A 20,463-nucleotide genomic window follows, 5' to 3' on the forward strand; every position below is an offset into this window, starting at 1 on the left:
GGGACGACACGGCTGCGGCCGTTCAGCCCCCGGGTGACGCCCCACACGCTCCTGCACGGCTCAGCCGTGGAGGGGGCAATGGCTGAGAGCTGGGGGCAAGCAGCAAACTGGTTCCCGGTTCAGGGGGTCCGCTGGTCCCGTCCCAGCCCGCTGCCCTCTCCCACCCCCAGCCCCTCGCTGCTGCCCTTGGCTGCCCCGTGACCTCCCAGCCTGTGCAGAGCCCCACGGGCCCAGCCACCCAGCACCAGCCCTGCAGGGAGATGAAATGACAGCAGCTGGAGCAGGGGCTGCCTTAACCTCTGCATTTATTGGTAAAAGACAAGCTGGAAGCTCAGCTCCTCCTGCTGAGGGGCTGGGTCGTGGGTTTGAAGTCCTCAGGAGCTTCTCCTCCTCTGTCCTTGGGTGGCTTTAGGCCTCCTTGTGTGATGAGAAGGGACATTTGGGTGATCTTCTGCCACTCTGTGGCTGGTTTGTGTTGCACTACAGGTGGGCACTTGGTTCCTGGCCAGGGGCCTCTGAGCTGCACACACTGCCAGGCACAAACCTTGACTCCCTGGCATGACACCAAGCCTGGATCCTTTCCCAGCAGCTGTGTCCATCCCAGCAGATCCAGAAGGCTGTCAACTGCAGGAGAAGACTCAAGGATGACCCCCAGCACTGCACGACATGCAGTGGCAGCACTTCCAGCCCTGCCTGATCCCAAGAGGCTGAGGGACAGTCTGGTTGGGGTTATTCACCCTCTTTGAGGCAAAACAACCCCTCTGGGCAGGTCCAGCATCTATATACATGCACACACACAGAGCAGGGTCCACTTATAACCTAGGTACAGCCATTGTCTCAGTAGGGCATCCCAGACACGTGCCATATCCTTCACTCCCACGCCAGGAGCAAAGCCTGTCCCTGTGCTGCATCCCCACTGGAGCAACATCCCAGTCTGAAGGGACTGGGAAGCCCAGTCACAGCCCACAACAGGAGTCAGGCCACAGCTGGTCAGTAAGTGGTCAGGCCAGGACCAACAGCAGCACGATGTCTCCTTGGGCAGCCGTCTGCAGCATCTCCAGCTCTCCCCAGGGGCCTCTCAGATGCTGGGGAGGTTGCTCATCATGCTGGAGTTGCTGGAGAGAGGTGCCCTGGGCCGGGGGCTGAATGCCACGGAGCCACGGAAGCTCTCCCTGCAACGCAAGGAGCTCTCTGTGGACGAGCCAGAGTTGATGTCTGTGATGACCAAGCAATGGCCAGGTTTGCAAAGGCCCAGCCTGACACAGCAGCAGCACAGCAGGCTCCCCACGGCCCGGCGCACCTCCACGCTCCTCAGGGAGTAAATGACGGGGTTAATCCCCGAGTTCAGCATGGCCAGAGCCAAGGTCCAGTCCAAGCTGTGCAGGTGTTTGCAGCTCTGGGTCTCACAGAAGACATCGAAGAGCAAAAGGACAAAGAGAGGGCTCCAGCAGATGATGAAGGCACCCAGGATCATCAGCACAGTCTTGAGCAAGCGCAGGGAGCGTTTGCGGCCGTGCCGGGAGCTGCTTTGCCTGGAACTGGCCTGAACCAACTGGAAGATGGAGATGTAGAGCCCGACGATCCCCAGGAGGATGATGCTGAACATGACCACAGAGAAAAGGACGTAGTTCTTGGAGTAGAGAGGCAGGAGGACGGAGCAGGAGGCGAAATCACAGAGGCAGTTCCAGCCCAGCAGCGGCAGGAGCCCGATGACCAAGGCCAGCAGCCAGCAGGACACGATCAGGCCCCGCAAGCGCAGGGTCTTGCTGGCTTCGTTCTCAGCGATGGGTCTCACCATGGCACTGTAGCGCTCGACGGCCGTCACCAGCAGGCTGAAGGTGGAGGCAGCCAGCGCCACGAAGAGGATCCCTTCCCTTAAGAACCAGAGCTGAGGGGAAAGCTGGAAAGTCTTCTTGCCAGAGAGGCAGAGGTTGGACAGGTAGGCAATCCCTGCCAGCAGGTCGCTGAGGGTGATGCTGGCGATGCAGGAGTAGACCCAGCGGCGGGCTCGCAGGCAGCGCAGCACGGCCAGCAGCACCAGCAGGTTCTCCACGATGATGATGCAGCTGATGATGGCGAAGGCGGTGCGGAGGAGCCCCATGCCCTCATCCCCGTGCCTCCTGGCCAGCTTGCCCGTGAAGTTGTAGTGCTGCAGGATGATGTTGATGTTCCTGGTGGCTGCCAGCTGCAGGCAGGAGCCCGGCCCGTCCAGAGGGTCGGGTCTGAGCTCGGGGTGTTGAGCAGAAGCCAGGGGAAGGGGATGGGAGTGATTCAGCAGCCAGCTCAGCTCTGGACCATCCATCCTCTGAGCCTGAGGCAGCAGCTGAGGGATGCAGGAGGCAGCAGCTGAGGGATGCAGGAGGCAGCAGCTGAGGGATGCAGGAGGCAGCAGCTGAGGGATGCAGGAGGCAGCAGCTGAGGGATGCAGGAGGCAGCGAGGCTTGAAGTGGGGTTTGGAGCTGGAGATAGCTGTGAGCTCTGATCCCAGCAGCAGTCCCCAGAGTGGAGCTGAGAGTTAAAACCCTGTCTGCTAACCCCAAGGCACTGAAAGAGCAACAGGAGAGGAGGGTGAGGTGTTTTGTAAGTCCAAATGGGCTTCCTGTTGTTTAATAAAGTTTCCTGTTGTGAGCTAGGGCATTGACAGGATTTCTGACAGCTCTCTCTGCCTCAGCCAGGGTCTGGCTGTTCTCAGCTCTGCTGTGGTTGTGGAGGTGGAACATGAATGAAAGAACGGGTCAGGGCCCCTCTGTTGAGTTAGGTCAGGCTGAGCCTGATGGGGAAACACCTCCCACCTTGATGGGTAAAGTCTGCTGGGCTGAATAAAGCTAAATGTTAGTAAGGCAACCCAGCCAGTGAGAGACAATCAGTACTTTGCCTTTTGGGGCATTAAATTCACCCCTGAGCCTGGCAGAGGGCAAGTGCCTATGCATTAACTGTCCTGTGCATCACCCATGCCCAGATACATCCTTCTCCAGGAGGAAGCTCATGCTGTCACCTCTCTGGGCTCCTCCATGTCTCCCAGGACACACATGCCCAGGTCCTGCCCTGTGCATGCAGCCAGTTCAGGCAGCTGAAGGTAGGGCTCAGCTCCAGCAAGTTCAAAAGAAACCAGCTGGTCAGGCTCTAAGGCTGCACCCTCCACTTTCCACTCTCCAAGCACCTGCTAGAGATGAGTCAGGATGTCTCCCTTGTCTAATTCCCAGACAGGGACATACAGGGAGGCATTAAGCTGCTGCCTCTTGCCTGGCATTGAAGCTCCCACGGGACTGCACTGAGACCAGAACCCAGGAGCCCCGTTGTGGCTTCAACCACAGAACCACTGAACCATTTGGCTTGGAAAAGCCCTTTTAAGCTCCTTGAGCCCAAACCCCTCCCCTCACCCTGCCAAACCCACCACTAACCCATGGCCCTGAGTAATGGTAATGCCCATCATTGGCCTTTTCCCTTCATTTGCAGAACTTGAGTGGAAAGCCAAGTTGTAAGGTGCTGTTCCTGACCTCAGCTGTTGAATTTGCCCTTATGACTCACCCATCAGGACCTGGCCGAGGCTCTGGGTGCCTGAGGAAGGTTCAGCAGCTGACAGTGTTCTCCAGCTGCTTGTCTGGGGCCCAGCACAGAGTTGGTCATGGGGAGGGCTCCTTGTGCAAAAAAATACAAGTGAGACTTCTACCTAGCAAAGTGGAAAAAGGGAAGTTACAACATCAACCACATTTCTGTGCAGGATGGACCCCACCCAAACCACCCAAGAGGCAGAGAGAAAAGAAAGAGCACCTTTTAACCCAGGATCAAAGCAGAAGCTGTGCCTTTTGCTTTCTGCTCTCACCTGTGTTCTCACTCCAGACTGGCACAAAGCCATGGAGAGGTCCCCAAGGTTGTGAGCAAAGAGCAGGGAGTTCTTCCAGCAGCATGGCAAGGAGGGAGATGCCCTTGGAGTCTGGATGAGTGGAGAGACCCTGTCCTGGATCACAGCATAAACAAGTGTGAAGAACAAAGGTGGCAAGAGTGGTTGTTCTCATCAAAAGCTGCATTCTGCACGTCCACCCCTTCAGCTGGTGGTTTTGGGGCTTTTTTATCAAGAGCTTGGAAAGAAGCTCAGGCTGATAAAGTAAGCAGATGACCCCAAGATTGAAGGAGCAGAAATCAGGAGGAAGGTTGGGCCATGAGTGCAGCTCAATGCAGGGCAGAGCACAATGGCACACTCAGCACAAAGGGCACACTCCCAAACATGGGTGAGGGAGTGCTCCAGGCACAGCACTGCAACCAAACAGGCCAAGGGGACTCTGGCACATCAGCCCTGCTTGCTTCTTGCTTCAGGCTGAGCCTCCAGATAACGTGTCTGCTGCTGGGATGTCCCTAAAACATCAGAGGATGAAGAAACTTGCTTTGTCAGGGCCTCTGAATAGTTTGTTGAATAGTTGGCAACTTGTGGGCAGTGTCAGGAAAGAGCTTTCTGATAGCAATGAGCTTTGTCAGGGAGATCTGCAGAGTGTGGGGCAGGTGGGAGGAAAATGCTTGTGATGGCAGGAGGGCTTGAGGCAGGGAAGCTGCTGGGACAGCCCAACACACTCAGCTGTGAGGTGCCACATCTTCTGGGCCAGCAAAATAGCACAAACTCAGCACATGAGGGTTGTGTCTCCTGTGCTGGGCCCTGGGGAGGCTGCAGCTCCAGGGCTGTGTTCTGTGTTCAGTGCTGGGTCCCTCACTCAGTACCAGAGGGACACTGAGGGGCTGGAGTGTGGCCAAGAGGAAAGGGGCTGGAGTTGCCCCAGGGGAGATTGAGGCTGGAGCTGAGGCAGAACTGTTTCCCTGAGAGGGGTGTCAGCCCCTGTGCCAGGCTGCCCAGGGAGCTGGGGGAGTGCCCAGCCCTGGAGGGATCCCAAAGCCCTGGAGCTGAGGTGCTGAGGGCTGTGGGTCAGTGCTGGGCTGGGCAGGGTGAGGGCAGGGCTGGGACTGCAGCAGCTTCAGGGGCTTTGCCAACCACAAAGATTCTGTCAATCTGGCTGCTGCCTCCAAGACAAGGCTGATTATTTCACCAAGAGCTGCTCCAGTGAGACAAAACTTCCAGCACCCTCTCACTTCAGTCCCCCAAACTCCACCAGCAAGTTACCACACACCTCAGACATCTCATGGCAAGTCAGGTCCCAGGCCAGTAGCCCAGGGGAGAGCCTGGGGAGCCTTGTGTCCCCTCCACTCTGTGTAATCAGCTCAGCTTGAGCAGGGCCTTGCTGCAACAAATCCAGCCCCTCGTGCAGGGAGCCCCCAGCTCCATGGCTGGGGCTGAGCCAGGCTCCCTCTCAGCTGGGCACCCTCACGAGGGAGAGTTCCTGTTGTTCTGCAGCATCTCCCTCTTGCTATCTGCACACACACAGGCCCAGTTTTATCTTGGTACTTCTCCTTTGCTGCTGTTTCAGATGTTCTTTTTAGAAATGAAGGGGTTGGTGGGGGAGGGACACCCCATCCTGCAATGACTCTGTTCTCTCCTGCACATCGAGACCACAATCTGCTTCCAACTGCCTCAGGGCTGCTGAAGGCTGGGCTTGAAGGAGTTTGGAGGGCCAGCTGCAGCCCCCTCTGAACCCCCTGCCAGAGCCATGGCCATAGCAGGTACTCCTGGATGCTGAGATGAGCTGCTTTAGCAGGGGAAGCCATGGAACCCTCCACAACCTGCTCCTATTGATGCCAATGGGAAAGCAAAAGCACCTTGGCCTGAGGGGGAAGAGTTTGCAACTGGGGATGATCAGAGAGGATCAGGGCCTGCAGCCCAGTTGCTGGCCAGTGCCAAGCCTGGCTACTCCTGCCCTGAGACTGCCCAGGTCCAAATTGGGGGAGGTCACCAGCAGCTGCAGGGCAAAGACAAACTACAAATGCAAGATCCCCCAGGGATGATTTCTGCTGAGGTTTTCCTGCTGTGCTGCTCTTCAGACCTGATTAAAACTTGTCCTTTCAGACATTCTGATTAAACAAAACATCTTGGGCAAGGATCTCTGTGGAGAGCTCTCCCTGCTCAGCCTGGGCAGGTAACACTCCAGGCTGGTCCATGGGCAGCTGGCATCCTCACGGCTGTGCCACACAGCTCCTCACCCACCCATCCTGTCCCCAGTGCATGGCCCCAACATCACCCAGGGCACCCACTTGCCCACAGGTGTTTTTCTGCTCCAGGAAGGGTGGAGTTGTGCTGTTCTACAAAACAACTCATCCCTCCCAGCAGCTGCTGGGTTGCATTTCCTAGCTTTGCCCTGTTCCCCTGTGCAGCAGCAGGGACTCTTCTTTCCAGTGGCACATCCCCAGTCCCAAACCTGGAAGGATGCTTCTGGACACAGAGGAGTTAGGAAGAGCCAGCAAAGGCCTTCCAAAGGCAAACCCTGGAGACTTGGCCCTTCACAGTGCTCAATGAGCTGAGCCAGGCACAGTCTGGGTGTCAGTTCATTGGAACTGGGTGGGGGTGATGGAGGGTCTCTGCAGGGGAAGAGCCTCTGTGAAGGCAGAAGGTGCAGAATCTTCTCCTTTAAGGTCCAGCAATGACCTTCAATGGCAAAGGTTGGTTGATTTTTTTTTCCAGAGTGGCTTTTCTTTAGAGCCTGGTGTTTCCTCAGTGCAAAACCATCCCACAGAAAGCAAACAGCTCGAGCAAGGGCTGCACCCAGCCCCAAAACATCACACACAAGCACAACATCACAGGATCCCTGAATGATGGGGCTTAGAAAGGACTTCTAGAGCTGCTCCAGCCCCTGCTCAAGCAGCTTCCCCTGGCTCAGGGGGCACAGGAACGTGTCAGATGGGGTTGGAAACCTCCTGAGAAGGAGCCTCCACACCCTCCCTGGGCAGCCTGGGCCAGGGCTCCCTCACCTCAGCACCAAAGGGCTTTCTCCTCCTGTGCCAGGGGCACTGCCTGTGTGCCAGCTGGGACCTGGGGGTGTTGAGCCTGGAGAAGAGGAGGCTGAGAGCAGACAGGAGCACTCTCTGACACTCCCTGACAGGAGGCTGCAGGGAGCTGGGGGGGTTGCACTCAGCTCCCAAGTGACAGGATGAGCAGACACAGCCTCAAGTTGCCCCAGGGGAGGTTGAGGTTGGAGCTGAGGCAGAACTGTTTCCCTGAGAGGGGTGTCAGCCCCTGTGCCAGGCTGCCCAGGGAGCTGGGGCAGTGCCCAGCCCTGGAGGGATCCCAAAGCCCTGGAGCTGAGGTGCTGAGGCTGTGGGTCAGTGCTGGCATTTAACCAAATCCCACTTTGCTAGGGGCAAGGTGAAGACAGCAATTGCTGTCTGGTTTGCAGGTAATTTCAGGTCAGGGAAGGAAGAGAGCAGAGAATCCAGAGCAGAGTAGATGAAAGTTCCTCCTTGGTCCCTTTTGAACAGATGTGCCAGTGGCCAGAGCAGCTGCAGAGGGGAAACCATAGAGGGCAAAGAGCATCTGCAGTTATTGCACTTGCCAACGAAGCAAAATGTGACCTGACCACCCCCCAGGAGCAAATGGCACAAGCTGCTGAAGGTACAGGCTGAGGTAACCTGATGGCCAGAGCTCAGAGATGTGATTTATCCTGCCAACAAAGCCAAACTGCAGGAGAAATGCTAAATCACACCTCAGAAATACCCTAGGACACCTCTGTGGCACACCAGGCTCTCTGTCCACCCTGATCTTTCTGTCCTGCTCTATCACTCCTCAATCACAGCCTCAAGGGCACATGAGGGGCCCTGGGGCAGATGCTGATAGCCCTGCAGAGCTGCTGCACTGCTCTGATTAGTGCAATCAGGCCATCACACATGATTTCCTGGCTGTTGGGTACAGCTGGGCCCATGGTATAAAACCAACCCATGGGCATTGGGGAGCTTCAGACTTCCACAAGTCACAGAAGGAGCATCCAGCTGTGGGAAGAGATGTGCCAGATGTTCCTGCTAGCCCTGCTGCTCTTCCATGCTTGCCCATGGGCTGGTGCCAGTAAGTTGGGGTGCTGTGAGCTGCTGGTCTGGGCTCTGAGCTCAGCAGCCCCAGGCTCATGCCATGGTGGGGGGTGTCTTGCAGGTGCTCTGAGGGGTCAGATCGTGGGGGGCCACGAGGCTCAGCCCCATTCCCGTCCTTACATGGCATACTTGAAGCTTGAGTCATCAGGCTGTGGAGGCTTCCTGGTGGCTCCTGACTGGGTGATGACAGCAGCACACTGCAAAGGGTGAGTACTTCAGCTGCCTTTATCCCCTTCTTCCTCCTTCCCCCTGGGAGGCCCATCACTGGAGTGATTTTGGAGTGGGTTCCTCCTCCTCCCGTGCTGAGCAGCTCTCTCCACCTGCCTGCAAAAAGGGAGGGACCTGGGTGAGACTCAACCTGTTTCCCCACTTTCTTCCCCTCTGCTGCCATGGGCAGGAACATCACAATCATCCTGGGGGCTCACAACATCTACAGACCAGAAACAACCCAGCAGGTCCGAGGAGTCCTCCAGTACCACCCCCACCCTGGCTACAACCCCACCACGGTTGCTAACGACATCATGCTGCTCAAGGCAAGGCAGTCCTGCAGCAGGCAGTGGGTAGGAGGGTGGAGAGGGTCTGTGGGTCTATGCAGAGCATGTTCTTGCCATCAGCTCCTCTGTAAACCATCAGGAGTGCTGGAGGAGGGCAGGGACTTAGGATGGAGCCATGGGCATGGCTTGCTCTAATTCCAGCAGCTCACCAGAGCTTGCAGTGCTCTATGTCCTGCTAGATCTCCCCTACCCTCTGCACATGGAGCTGTCCTGCTCACAGCCTTCTCCAAAACCCTCCCTTTCTCCCAGATGACAGCAAAGGCCACTCTCAATGAGTATGTCAAGACCATTCCCCTACCCAAGACGGGCAGCGACCTCCCGACGGGCACCCGGTGCAGCATCTCTGGCTGGGGCCTCATTGATGGGAATGAGGTGACCAGCAAACTCTTTGAAAGCAAAGTGGCCATCTACAGCCGCAGGAAATGCAGCCTCTTCTACCCCCATCTCAGCACTGGCATGGTGTGTGCTGGCAGCTTCCACCAGCTCACCGACTCCAGCCAGGTATGAGGCACTTGGGCTCTCTGAGGCTGCTCCTGGCACACACTGAGCTGCTTCCCACAAGGGACAAGCGTTGAGTTTTAGCTCCCTGTGGTGGTTTTACCTCTGGCTGTGCACCAGGTGCCCAATTCCCCCTCCTCAGCTGGACAGGGGAGGGAAAAAAAGGCTCCTTGTGAGTGGAGTTAAGGACAGGGGGATCCCTCAGCAGTTGGCATCATGGGCAAACCAGGCTCAGCTTGGGGAGAGTTGGTTTCATTTCTTAACCATCAAATCTGAGCAGGGAAATGAGAGATCAAGCCCTGAATCTTCAAACACCTCTCCCCATCCCTCTCTTCTTCCTGGCTTTGTCCCACAGCAGCACAGGGGGATGGGGCTTCCAGTCAGCCCACAGATGGGCTTTGCTGCTGCTTTCTCTCAGGGGGAGGCCTCCTCATACTTGCCACTGCTCCAGTGTGGGATCCTTCCCATGGCAGACAGTCCTTGACAGACTCCTCCAGTGTGAGTCCTCCCCATGAGCTACAGTTCTTCACACACAGCCCCAGTGTGGGTCTCATCCATGGGGAAAGCAGTCCCTGAGGAACAGCCTGCTCCAGCATGGATCTCCCACCAGTCCTGCCAGCAAACCTGCTCTGGCCTGGGCTCCTCTCTCCACAGGGTCCCAGGACCTTGCTGCAGCTTGGGCTTCCCACAGGGTCACAGCATCCCTCAGGCACCCACCTGCTCCCCCGTGGGATCCTCCACGGGCTGCGAGTGGATCTCTGCTCCCCTGGGAACCCCCCAGCTCCCCTGCTCCAGACAGCTCCTCCATCACCCTGGGCACATGAGGCAGCAAAACCACCTCCCCACAGGTAAGAAGCCTCTAAAATGATCCTCTCATGTGTCCTCAGGGGGACTCAGGTGGGCCCCTGGTCTGCAAGAACATGGCCCACGGCATCGTTTCCTTCGGGTACCCGCAGCCGCCCAGCGTCTACACCCGCATCGCCAGCTACCTGCCCTGGATCAGGAGAGTCATGAAGAAGTAGCAGCAGCAGCACTCACTCCAGCACTGGAGTGGCCCTGAGGCAGCACTGCTTTTCCTTCCTGCCCCTCATAAAGCCTTGAGTCCCTCCTCTCACCTTGGGAACCTGATCAGTGCATGCAAAAGGGTCCTTTCTGTTCCGAGGCTGCTGTTCCCCACCCGGCTCAGGGCCACGTTAAATCACCCTGGCAGGAGCAGGAATCACCCCAGAGAGAGGTTGTGCTACAAAAGATCCTGTTTCCTTCAGAGATAACCCTGTCCCTGCTTGAACCTTGCTGTGCTTCAAACACCCCCAGTAAAGTCAGAGCTGCGTTTCCCAGCCTGTGTCCTCTTTCTTGGATGTTGCCCCAGGGAGGGAGCTGGTGAGAGGTCAGCTCCTTGGAACAGAGACACTCAGAGCTCTGCATCCACTGAATTCCTGGCCAACTTGGAGGAAAGGAGTTACAGTTGCCCTGCCTGGGCTCGTGGGGGTGTGTTGCAGAGAAAGAATCAGCCCAGGTAGAAATGGGCTGGGGAAAAGGGATGTGCACACACCATTCACCCTCAGCAACGTCACCATCTGCCTGGGAGCAGCTGAAGGACAGGGTTTCAGGAGGTGCCAGGGAGCCAAAGTGCCATTCCCTGTACAATGCTGGCTGTCCCCTCTGCAGGGACAGAGTGCCTGGGTGATGTGGCATCACAGGACAGCAGGTTGGGGCACAGCACTAACCAGGCTGCTTTCAGCTGGCTTCGCTGTAAGAGGCTCCATCAGGTGAAGGGAGGTGGATTTTTTGTGGACTGGGCTGTTTCTGACCCTCCTTTAGGCACAAGGTGATGGCTGAGACCCCAAGGACAGGGATTTAGGAGAGGAGATTACACTGCAAGTCCCAGCTGTGGCACACCAGTGCTTTCAGGCTTTGTCTCTGCCATCCTCCAGCAGCCACAGTCCATCTCCTGAACAGAAACACATCCTGGGCAGAGCCATTGACACAGTCTCTGGAAGGGTTGATAAAGGGACCTGGGGTCACAAAAGTTCCTGACCCCACACCACTCCTTGCCTCCCATGCCAAGCACAGTGGGAGAGCCTGACTCTCCCTGGAGAGGGGAAGGGTGAGTCTGAGCTGGGAGCTCTCTGCCTTGGAGCTTGGTGACATGTTTCTGTGCCTCTCAGGAAGGCAAGGCCAGCCCCAGCAGTGCAGCACAAGCAGAGGCTGGTCTGGCAGTGGCACAAACCCAAAAGGGCTGATGTCTCTCCCCTCAGCTGGGTGATGGTCAGAGGAAGAGCTTCTCCTCCCCACAAAATGCCCCAACCCCATTTTCTGGCAGCACCTGCACTAGAGTCTGAATAACCACCACCAATCCCTCCCTTCCACACAACCTGCCTGAGTGCTGGGGCCTCGTCTCCTTTGCTCCAGATCATTTCTGATGGCCCCACTCTCCCTGCAGGGAGCACCTGACATTCCCCTGGAGCTGCCAGCGGGCAGAGACAGCTCTTTGGGCAAACACCTGAGCTGCAAAACTCCTCCCACTGCAGGATGACAAGAAGTTGCTGCCAGTTCAAGAGAACACCAGACTGGTTTGTGCTGGGGAAACCCAGGGGGGAATTTTAAACCTACAGAAACTACATGTAATTCAAGGGAAGAGGATGCTTGCCCTGTTCTCATGAGCCTTTCCCAGGCTCCCACTCCATCACAGGGAGGAGATAAGTGCCACAGCAGCCCTGGCTCTCTGCTCTGCTGTTTTCTCCCCAAAAGGGAAACTCTCTCATCTCTACCTTCAGCCCCTAAAACCCCCCCACATGCCCCACCTTTGGGGAAACTGAGAAGGGTCCATGGTTTGGGCTTCTGCAAAGAGCTGCTATCAGATAGGAAATCTGTGAGTGAAAAGGCTGCAGCTGTTTATCTGTGAGCTGCAAAGCGCTGGCACGGCACAGGCTTTCCCTCCAAGCTGCTGCAGCCTTTGCACGAGAATGGCAGCTCTTGAAGCTTCAGAAAGAAAACCAAAGACATGAGGTTTGCCCTCATCTGGGGGATAGACAGGAAAGCAAATTTACAGGCAGGCAGTGGGGGCTGTGAGGCTTTATCAGCTCGTGGCGTCACAGCCCCGTGGCGTCAGAGCCCAGGGAAGGAACCGCTGTGATGGGCAAGAACGTGCTCGTCTTCCTCCTTTCACTGGGTGCTGGTGCCATCAGGCAGGCAAAGGGACATCCTGGAGGCCAGGGGAAGTGTGCTCAGGGGTTTGGCATCAGTCCTTCTTTCAGTACTATCATGGGATGGAAGAGGAGGCAAAGTCACTGCAGGGCCTGGGCCAGGGAAGGCAGATCCGTGCTGTGCACTGCAAGAGGTGCCTGGCACATGCTCCCAGAATCACAGGATCCCTGAGTGCTGGGGCTGGAAGGGCCCTGCAGAGCTGCTCCAGCTCCAGCCCCTGCTCCAGCAGCTTCCCCTGGCTCAGGGGCACAGGAACGTGTCCAGCTGGGGTTGGAAACCTCCTGAGAAGGAGCCTCCACACCCTCCCTGGGCAGCCTGGGCCAGGGCTCCCTCAGCTCAGCACCAAAGGACTTGCTCCTCCTGTGCCAGGGGCACTGCCTGTGTGCCAGCCTGTGCCTGTTACCCCTTGTCCTGCCACTGGCCACCACACACCAAACACTGGCCCCATCCTCCTGACACCCACCCTGCAGGGATTGATCAGCACTGCTGAGATCCCCCTGAGCTCAGGCTTCTCTTCCCCAGTTGAACAGCCCCAGGGCTGCAGCCTTTCCTCCTCACACACATGTTCCAGCCCCTCAGCATCTTGCTGTCCCTGCACTGGCCTCTCTCCATCAGTTCCTGTCTCTGCAACTGGGGAATAATTACACCATGTGCACCTCACCCTCACAGAGCCACGACCAGTGTTCCAAACGCCCTCACACCAATTTTGCTCTGCTAGCCAGGACCAAGCCTGCTGAGGAAGAAAAGGAGGGTCCTCAACTGACACTGCATGGTCTTTGGAACTAATGCATTGAGTGAAAGGAACCTTGTTCTTGCAGGGCTCCTGATAAAAATCAGGAGAGTTTGCAAGTGCACAACAGCAAATACAAGCTGCAAGGGAAGAGCATGCTGGCAGGCAAAGTGATGGGGTGGGTATGCTCCATACAGCTTCCAGCTCAGGCTCTGGGTTTAGAGACCCCAGATCAGGCCTAAGAGGAAGGTGGGTTGATGCCCAAGGCTGAAGCTGACTGAATTCCCCTCTTAGACTGCTGAGGTATGCACTTTGCAGATAGATTAACCAGATGAGTCTGACTTGTGTGGTTTCCTGGAGTCTAGTCTCAGGCTATAAAACCTTGCTGGGAGCAAGAAGAGACCCCATCTGCAGTCTCACCTCCAAGGGATCCACTGAGGTTGAGAAGATGATGGTGAAGCATCTGCAGAAACTCCTGCTGTCCCTCCTGGTGATGACATTGCCCTCAGCTAAAGGCAGTAAGTAGAATGGCGAGGAGAGGGCTGGGGAAGGAAAAGTCCCAAGGAGCACATCCCACGTCCTCCAAACCCCTCATCCTCAACCCCATCCATTGCAGATTATTTCTGGGATTGGATGAAGGGAGGCTGGAAAGCCAAGAGCCACACCATACCCTACGTGGCCTACCTGCAGGGGCAGAACAACCACTTCTGTGGAGGCTTCCTGGTGGCCCCGAACTGGGTGATGACAGCAGCTCAGTGCCTGCAGTAAGTGTTTGGGGTTTGCCATGTTTGTTGTTTCCCTGAGAGGGGTGCCAGCCCCTGTGCCAGGCTGCCCAGGCAGCTGGGGGAGTGCCCAGCCCTGGAGGGATCCCAGAGCCCTGGAGCTGAGGTGCTGAGGCTGTGGGTCAGTGCTGGGCTGGGCAGGGTGAGGGGAGGGCTGGGACTGCAGCAGCTCAAGGGCTTTGCCAACCCAAATGATTCTGTGATTCTCATGGCTGTTGCCAAACTCTTTCCCTAGCAGGGAGCACAGGCTGGTGTCAGGCTTTGTCCCTTCTGCCACCAAAGACCTCCAAAACACTGATCAGAACTGATAATCTCCTATGAGCAAGCTGCTTGCCCAGCTCTCCATTCCTCCAGCTGGAAAATCTGAGGCATGAACAGGCAAGAGAGCTTTTCTAGATGCTCACGACTCCGGGTCACACTCTGGGCTGACAGCTCTGCCCTGGGGCCAGTAACACAGGCTCAGGGCCAGTCCCCACCTCTGAGCAGCAGAAAGGATGCTCAGCAGAACCTTGGAGCCTGGATGCCCAGTTCCACCTGCCAGACTGAGAAGGACTCCTACCCATCCCCAGGGGCCCTCCTGGCTTTCTCAAGGCAGCCCCTTCTGCAGACAACGTGGAGGCCAGGAAAGCTCCATCAGCCCATAGCAAGGGTCTGATTTACAAACCCTCCTTGGTGCCATGAGCCTTCAAAGCCTGGACCAACAGCTCACATACTCTGGCACAAAGCAGCAGCATTGGACCCAATCTGCTCACCTCGAGATCCAGAGGCAAAGGAAACCTTTGCAGAGCTTGGGTCTGTCAGGCAGGAACCTGCTGTGCCTCTTGGCTGAGTAGATTCACTGGACACAGCTCCTTGCTCCCATCATTCTTCTTTAAAGCCCAGCCAGTCTCTCCTGGCCATGCCCCTGGGAGCTGTGCCTCAGTGTTACCAGGGGAGAGAAAGCTAATACCATACACCCTTACCAGGTACAAACCTCTGACTGTCATCCTTGGAGCCCACACAACCCAGAGGAGAGAGAAAAGCTGGCAAATATTTGAAGTGCAAGAGTATCACTGTCACCCAGCCTTCACGAGCCCCAAGAAGGGAAATGACATCCTCCTGCTGAAGGTAAGTGCCTGCATCACCTCCATGCTCCTGTAACCCTGGAGAGGGAGGGGACAGCCTTCAGTGTGAGAGCATTTACACATCAAACACTGTTTGGGGGGGGTGTTTTTGTGTCCCTTTGCCCAGCTGAAAGGCAATGCCACCAGCAACAGCTACGTTAGGACCATCTCCTTTGAGAAAGCCAAAGTCCGTGGTGGGGCCACGTGCAGCGTCGCTGGCTGGGGCTACAGAGCCCCCGCTGCCACCCTACGTGAAGCCACTGTCACCATCATCAAACAAAGGGACTGTCTCAGCAACTACCCTGGGCTGGCTGACAACCTCATCTGCGGGCGCAGTGGATCTGCTGGGGTGCCTGAAAAGGTCAGTCTCTGACTCAGGGAGTGGAAAGGCTGTGCAGAGGGGTTGGGGGGGATGGGGTCTAAGAGGAGGTTCCAACCTTCACTCCACCACCAGTATTCTGGGGGAGGTTTAAGGCTGGTGCTGGGTACAAATCTGATCTGGGCTAAAGAAAATATCACTGAGAAGGTAGTAAAAATGGCTTCTTGCTGTGTCCTCACTCCCAGCTCCTGCATCTCCCTTCCCCTGCTCAGTCCCTGCTTCCTCACCTCTCCCTCGCTATCCTGGTACAAGAGGTGCTCTGGCTCCTGATCCCCAGGGATCAGCCCCCTGCCTGACTGCAGCCATCACCTTGTGCTCAGCCCTTGCTTTCCCACAGCAGAAGTCTGCAACAGGACAAGAGCTTGGCCAGAGTAGGGTTTGCCCTCAATTTCACAGCTGGTCTGAGTGTGTTCTGTGGTGCTCTGCAGCCAGCAGACAGGCAGGAACAAAGTGATCACTTCATCTTCAGTGGGGTGATCATTTAATCCATTGAGAGTCCAGCCTGGGGAAGCTCTGCCATGATATTTTTAAGGCTGTGAGCCCTGGGGCTGTTCACTGGAGAAGAGAAGCCTGAGCTCATGGGGCCCTTCTCAATGCTGATCAATCCCTGCAGGGTGGGTGTCAGGAGGATGGGGCCAGTGTTTGGTGTGTGGTGGCCAGTGGCAGGACAAGGGGTAACAGGCACAGGCTGGCACACAGGCAGTGCCCCTGGCACAGGAGGAGCAAGTCCTTTGGTGCTGAGGTGAGGGAGCCCTGGCCCAGGCTGCCCAGGGAGGGTGTGGAGGCTCCTTCTCAGGAGGTTTCCAACCCCAGCTGGACACATCCCTGTGCCCCCTGAGCCAGGGGAAGCTGCTGGAGCAGGGGCTGGGGCTGGGGCAGCTCTGCAGGGCCCTTCCAGCACCCATCATCCTGGGATTCTGGGTTTTGCAGCCTTCCTGCTCTAAGTGCACCCCTTTCCTAGGGGCCAATCAACATTGATCTCTCTCCTCCACCACTTCACAGGGTGATGCTGGGGATCCCCTGGTCTGCAACAACAAAGCCTACGGCATCTTCTCCTACAGACACAACAACTGGCCTGGCTTCTACACACACATTGCTCCCTTCCTTCCCTGGATCAACAGTGTCATAAAGTCAGTGTGACCCTCCTCTTCCCCCAGCTGCTGCCCTGGGAAACTCACACTTGAGGGCCTCAAGATCACCTGCTTTATCTTCCTTTCTCCCTGGGAAACATCTTCCACTGATCCTCGTGGACAGAGCAGGGATTTCACCCTGACCAAGCCAGACTATGGCAGGGCCTTGGCACAGAGACTGCACCTCAGCTGTGGGTTGCTGCCTTTGCAAGCTGGGCAGTGCCCATTTGCACAGCACAGGCTCCCACACTTGGTTGCTGTGATTTACACTTTTGTCAGGCTACAGCTCTAGAAGGAAGCAGCAGAACAGCCCTGAGTGGGGTGACAGTAGCTGTTGGGATGTCTGCTGCCCTTTAGAGAAGGCAGTATAATTAGAGGGGATCCAAAGAGCAGCCTCCTCCCTTCACCTTCCAGTTGTGACAGCAGATGCTTGGGTCTCCTTTGCTCAAGCCCTGGGGTTAGAGGGTTGCCCCAGCTCCAAGAAGGACACTTTTAGCTCCTGCTTCACTACTGCACCTGTCCTCTGCCTCTGAAACCTGCTGCCTCCTTTCTCCCTTCTTGCTGTAGGCTCCAGTGTTGTAAGAATAAATAAAACCAATACATTGCAACTGCATTTGTGTGCCTTCTCCCTTCTGTGAATTGTGTTTCTCTCAGCTGCCCCCTCCAGTCCTGAACAGCTCAGAAGAAAGTTGCAGTGAGGTGAGGGTCAGTCTCTGCTCCCCAGTAACAAGTGATAGGACAAGAGGAAACGGCCTGAGGTTGCCCCAGGGGAGGTTGAGGCTGGAGCTGAGGCAGAGCTGTTTCCCTGAGAGGGGTGTCAGCCCCTGTGCCAGGCTGCCCAGGGAGCTGGGGGAGTGCCCAGCCCTGGAGGGATCCCAGAGCCCTGGAGCTGAGGTGCTGAGGCTGTGGGTCAGTGCTGGGCTGGGCAGAGTGAGGGCAGGGCTGGGACTGCAGCAGCTTCAAGGGCTTTGACAACCAAATCAAGGAGCAAGAGGAGCACCTGGGCCCAGGAAGGTCTCGTGCCTGAGGCTGAGGCACCACTGCAGTACAGGGGTTTATCTCAGATCTCTGCCAGTCCATAAAAGGGTAAAGTCAATCTGCAGCAATAAAGGAAACGGAACTGGGAGCACTGCTCCTGTCCTCATGCTTCAACCATATCCCCACCCTTCTGTTCTCACACAGCCCTGCAGCTTGTGATAACATCCAGCCACTGCACTACCGAGGCACAAACTCCACCAAGTCAACATCCATTTTGGTGTGTCAGGAGAGAAACTGGACCCACAGGTTCAAAGATGTTTCCAATCCCACTTGGACACGTTCCTGTGCCCCCTGAGCCAGGGGAAGCTGCTTGAGCAGGGGCTGGGGCTGGAGCAGCTCTGCAGGGCCCTTCCAGCCTCCACCATTCTGGGATTCTCTGGTCTGTCTTTGCTTTAAGTTTGCCATTAGCCACTCTACCCTCAAACCTCCTTAAAGCCCCCGAGGTGGTTCATGGGATTAAGAACTGTGTTCAGTTCCAGCTTTCACCAGGGGTTTTTGCTGTGGGTGATGATGAGGAGAGCACGTTCATGTGATGGGTTTTCCATGCACACAGTGCCCTCTTCGGGTTAGCAACAGCAAAGTTCTGCCTCTGAACAACTGAATTGATGCAAAGAAAACCCCCTACCTCTGAAAACAAAGAGCCTTCTTCAACAAAGCAGCAAATTTGGAGCTAAAGCCATGGCTGAGGTGAGAAAGGCAACTCTGTCCCCAAGGGTTCTTCACACTCAACCTGCTCTGAAGCCAGATGTTGTCAAGTTGCCATCAAGCTGAGGCTCATCTTCTAGTCAAGCTGCCACATCCTTTCCAGAATTCCAAGGATGTTCTTGTCCTCTGTCACCTCCACTTTGCAAGGAGCCTCCTCAGAGCCAGCAGCTGTTTGCAGTGTCAGAGACTGAAGGTTTGAGCTCCTGGTAAGGAGCACAGAAACCAGCACAGCAGGAGACACCTGCCTTTTGGATGCTCCAGCCAAACACCACTTATTTCCATGGCCAGGAGCTACAGACAAACACCCAAGATGAAGGGAGGAGCAGTTCTGGGAGCTGTGCAGAGGAGTGGCCAGAGACAACAGGTAATAGGGCCTGAAGGAACAGACCCCAGGCTGCATCTGCTGTCCCTGCTGAGCCACATCCTCACCCATCTCACAGAAGCTTTCACACAAGCCAAATGCTAAATCTTGCCACACATTCCAGTGTGGGAGCCACAAAAACTCTTCAAAAGCCATTTCTCAACCCAAGGTGATAGAGAGGTGACAAAAATTGCTGGTGGAAGCTTAAAACCCTGGTCAGATTGCATCACAGGAGATAAAACAGCTCAAAGAGAACAACACAGAACTGGAGAGCTGAGAGACATGAGTCTTAGACATTGCTAGTGGTGCTGCTCTTGCTGGGAAGCTACTGAGATATCATGGATGGGAGACCACACATACAACTAAGATTCAACTGGCTTTACAGACCAGAGAGGAGGAAGGAGGAGGTTTTGTACCAGGTGGTTTCTGGAAACCTTCATTTCCATCCTGTTTCCTGTCACTTCTTACAGCTCTTATTGATGGACTCACAAATGTTACAAAAAGCTTTTTAAAGTGCTCCACCTGCATTCCAGAGCACTTCACACACTCACTGAATCATTGGGGTTGGCAAAGCCCTTGAAGCTGCTGCAGCCCCAGCCCTGCCCTCACCCTGCCCAGCCCAGCACTGACCCACAGCCCTCAGCACCTCAGCTCCAGGGCTTTGGGATCCCTCCAGGGCTGGGCACTCCCCCAGCTCCCTGGGCAGCCTGGCACAGGGGCTGACACCCCTCTCAGGGAAACAGTTCTGCCTCAGCTCCAACCTCAACCTCCCCTGGGGCAACTTGAGGTTGGTTCCTCTTCTATCATTCACTACCAGAGAGAAGAAACTGACCTCCAGCTCCCTGCAGCCTCCTGTCAGAGAGTGCTCCTGTCTCCCCTCAGCCTCCTCTTCTCCAGGCTCAACACCCCCATTCCTTCAGCCCTTCCCCAGCACCCTTGTGCTCCAGCCCCTCACTGTCTGTCTTGAAAAAAAACACAGGGTGCTTTTTCTTTTGTACCAAGAGTCCCCTGAGAGCAGGGGCTGGCAAAAGGAACCATCCCTGCAGCAGCAGCAGCACATCTCCACACCACAGTCCCTCCTGGGCTCCCACGACAGGTCCTTGCAGGGAGGAGCTGAGGTCTCTCCCCTACACCTACCAAAGCAGCCACTGGAGCTCAGTCTTGCTGGAAACAGTTGACCCAGCCTGTGTTTGAGGGGCCCTTGGGAAAGGCAGCAACTGTGAGGATTGTTCTATCTGGTGTTGCTCCCAGCTGCCTCTTTCCCTTGGCCACTCAGAGCCAGGCAGGAGCCCAACCTCCTGTCCCAATGCCTCAGAGGCAGGAGCCAAACAGGCAATTCCACATGGATCCCAGCACAGGCAGGTGGGAACACTGGGCAGCAGTTTTAAGACTTCAGCTTCTTTCCTTATAGAGTCTGAATCTGATTCATTTGAGCAGAGGATCTTGGACTCTCTTTGCAAAGAGCTGCACACACCACGAGCCACATGGAGCTGATGGGAGTGAACAACAAAGCAAACACATCTTTCAGCTCCTACTTTGTGCTTTCCAGCTGGTGAGAAGGCAAATGGCTACAGGGAACAGCAGTGTACATTCCCCTCCTTGATCAGAAAACAGGAATTACACAAGTACCTGCCAGGATTAGGGCCAGGGAGATTGATTTTCCTGGGTCAGGACATCACAGGGTGTGTGGTACCTGCAGCTTCAGCTCTGTGGTAAATAATGGAGAAGGGAGCAGATGATCCTTCACTGCAGCATCCTGGAAACACAGGAAACCTTACACAGAGGAATCTGACATCTTCACCCACTCCCAGCTGATGCCATCTGAAACTCCTGGGGAACCACCCCAGGGTACATTTAAAGTCTGGGAACCCCACCCCAGGAAACCCTTCACTGAAAGCTTTCCCCATCATCACCCAGCCTGGACTCCTCAAGGGATACATTTAAGCAGAGTTTCACGCTCCCATGTTTCTAACAAACAAGACTGGAAGCAGGTCTGGTCCTACCAACGTTTCTGCTGTTG

At 56.0% G+C, this 20,463-nt stretch overlaps 3 protein-coding genes across 4 annotated transcripts; 2 read left to right on the forward strand and 1 right to left on the reverse strand.

Moving 5' to 3' along the window:
- Positions 1 to 288: 288 nt before the first annotated feature.
- On the reverse strand, positions 289 to 3,608 carry S1PR4 (sphingosine-1-phosphate receptor 4). 2 transcript variants are annotated; one of them, XM_062015009.1, is made up of 2 exons: positions 3,529 to 3,608; positions 289 to 2,149 (listed from the first exon to the last, which is right to left on the reverse strand). In XM_062015009.1, the coding sequence occupies exon 2, from the start codon at positions 2,099 to 2,101 to the stop codon at positions 1,079 to 1,081; it is 1,023 nt and encodes a 340-aa protein (XP_061870993.1). In that variant the 5' UTR covers positions 2,102 to 2,149; positions 3,529 to 3,608; the 3' UTR covers positions 289 to 1,078. The 2 variants fall into 2 exon arrangements, with proteins under 2 accessions (XP_061870993.1, XP_010197058.2); XM_010198756.2 differs by having other exon boundaries at positions 289 to 2,544; positions 3,529 to 3,603.
- Positions 3,609 to 7,844: 4,236 nt separating this feature from the next.
- On the forward strand, positions 7,845 to 10,331 carry LOC104563314 (mast cell protease 1A). Its single transcript, XM_010209720.2, has 5 exons — positions 7,845 to 7,933; positions 8,018 to 8,162; positions 8,354 to 8,489; positions 8,760 to 9,011; positions 9,896 to 10,331. Exons 1-5 carry the CDS (start codon positions 7,873 to 7,875, stop codon positions 10,028 to 10,030), a joined length of 729 nt encoding a protein of 242 aa, XP_010208022.1. The 5' UTR covers positions 7,845 to 7,872; the 3' UTR covers positions 10,031 to 10,331.
- Positions 10,332 to 13,393: 3,062 nt separating this feature from the next.
- On the forward strand, positions 13,394 to 16,349 carry LOC104563315 (granzyme E). Its single transcript, XM_062014778.1, has 5 exons — positions 13,394 to 13,463; positions 13,562 to 13,709; positions 14,693 to 14,834; positions 14,958 to 15,191; positions 16,212 to 16,349. The coding sequence occupies exons 1-5, from the start codon at positions 13,394 to 13,396 to the stop codon at positions 16,347 to 16,349; spliced, it is 732 nt and encodes a 243-aa protein (XP_061870762.1).
- Positions 16,350 to 20,463: the final 4,114 nt, after the last annotated feature.

This window comes from Colius striatus, chromosome 25, assembly GCF_028858725.1.
Source record: "Colius striatus isolate bColStr4 chromosome 25, bColStr4.1.hap1, whole genome shotgun sequence".
NCBI lineage: Eukaryota > Metazoa > Chordata > Aves > Coliiformes > Coliidae > Colius > Colius striatus.